Source organism: Convolutriloba macropyga, unplaced genomic scaffold (genome assembly GCF_964194025.1).
Source record: "Convolutriloba macropyga unplaced genomic scaffold, txConMacr16.3 SCAFFOLD_2853, whole genome shotgun sequence".
Classification (NCBI taxonomy): domain Eukaryota; kingdom Metazoa; phylum Xenacoelomorpha; order Acoela; family Convolutidae; genus Convolutriloba; species Convolutriloba macropyga.
In genome coordinates, this window is record NW_027449122.1 from 1 (window position 1) to 1,531 (window position 1,531).

At 36.3% G+C, this 1,531-nt stretch overlaps 1 protein-coding gene across 1 annotated transcript; it reads left to right on the top strand.

The window, feature by feature from the left end:
• Positions 1–34: 34 nt before the first annotated feature.
• LOC142354802 (uncharacterized) lies at positions 35–1,323 on the top strand. Its single transcript, XM_075407174.1, has 2 exons — positions 35–171; positions 1,062–1,323. Exons 1-2 carry the CDS (start codon positions 35–37, stop codon positions 1,321–1,323), a joined length of 399 nt encoding a protein of 132 aa, XP_075263289.1.
• Positions 1,324–1,531: the final 208 nt, after the last annotated feature.

Genomic DNA, 1,531 nt, shown 5'->3' on the forward strand with positions numbered 1-1,531 from the left:
AGAAGACAATAATGCAGAAATATAGAAGAGAGGTATGATTGAAATGGGCACAGGTATTAAACACCACTACAAGTTTAGTCGCGCAGTCATGATGGAGGGAACAGGTCACGTGTCCAACAGGGAAGACGTCCAGAAAGCACTGGAAAAAATAGCCAGACACACAAAAGCCAGGTAAATTGTGACTTACATGTTGGGACAACTTTCCTTATGCACCCACAATCTGTACAATTGCATGAAAAATTTTGAATTTCAGTAAGAACATTGCATATAATTTTGCTCGTGTATTTTTTTTAAACTATGATTAAATTAGAATTCTTTCTAAAATTAACTTATTACGTTTTATGTTGTAAAAAAAATTGGATATATTCTGCAACCCCCCCCCCCCCAGCTTAGTGGGCTTACATTTTTTACGCCCCCCGGCGCACGTGCTATTTTTTTTTACATAGTAACGTGCTATATAACATATAATTTGTAACTGGGGGCGTAAAAAACACTAGGGGCCGAAACAGAATAGGTCCGAAAATTTATATACTATAAAACTCTTGTTTAACTGATATTTGAACAATTTTCTTTAATTTTGTTTGCCTATCTTGCCAGGACATTGCAGTATCTTCCGAGATGGTGTGTAATCTTTCAAGAGTCTGAAAGAGCAAACCCTAAAAACCAGACAAACATTTGCGGTTGGGTTTCAACTTTCGTCAATCGGATGGTGCCTATGTGCTAATAGTGTTCACAATAAATTGAGAGAAAATATACTCGCCCAATCAGAGGGGAGCAGTAGAATAGTTCAAGTTTTTCCAACCTTGAGTTCACTCGCCCAAGTGACGGAGTTCGTACTTTAAGTTCAAAAATTTCCAAAGATTTAGACATGATATCCGCGGGTCACCGATCATACAACTTCTTTGATTTCATATTAGGTCATATATGATTCTTAGTTAGAAATCACGTATGGATAGTAAAAAATTATATAATACCCTCTTATGAAATCAAAGAAAATTCAACCCGGGTCAGAAAAGGGGACCTTTAATACTATATTAGGTTTAATTTAAACCTGATTTCAGCGCCGAGTTCATGCGAGAGTTCAACTTTACCTTTCTAACAGTCGAATTGGAGAACCTAATCAGTAATCCGATTCCTCACATCAAGAAAATATGCCAGATCCTGGAACTGAGGTGTACTCAGTCATACATCCAAGGAATAACCAGAACTTTATTATCCAAGCCCAGTAAAACGAGTCGCGGTGTTTTGTGGACTCAAGATCAAATTGACACAGTTGAGAAATTGAAGGCAAAATACTTGCCATATTTGAGGACATTTCGTTAAAATTCACAATCAATACTCACTTTTTAATTGTTTTAAAGCTTCACATAAAAATTTACGTTTATTCAGAATACTGTTTTTCTTCTCGTTCCGAGGACTGGTTTCGAAGGCTGAAAGCGGACATCGCCAAAGAATTATTCTCAAACGTTTTTAGTTGTAACTGACATGATTTCATTTTGATGAAAATGGAAGAATATGAATTCTTTGACAA

Bases quoted from the DNA above. Each gene is read 5' to 3' on its own strand.
- LOC142354802 (XM_075407174.1), top strand. From the start codon at position 35: ATGATTGAAATGGGCACAGGTATTAAACACCACTACAAGTTTAGTCGC. The intron at 172-1,061 runs GTAAATTGTGAC...ACCTGATTTCAG, and splicing joins GCCAGACACACAAAAGCCAG to CGCCGAGTTCATGCGAGAGT.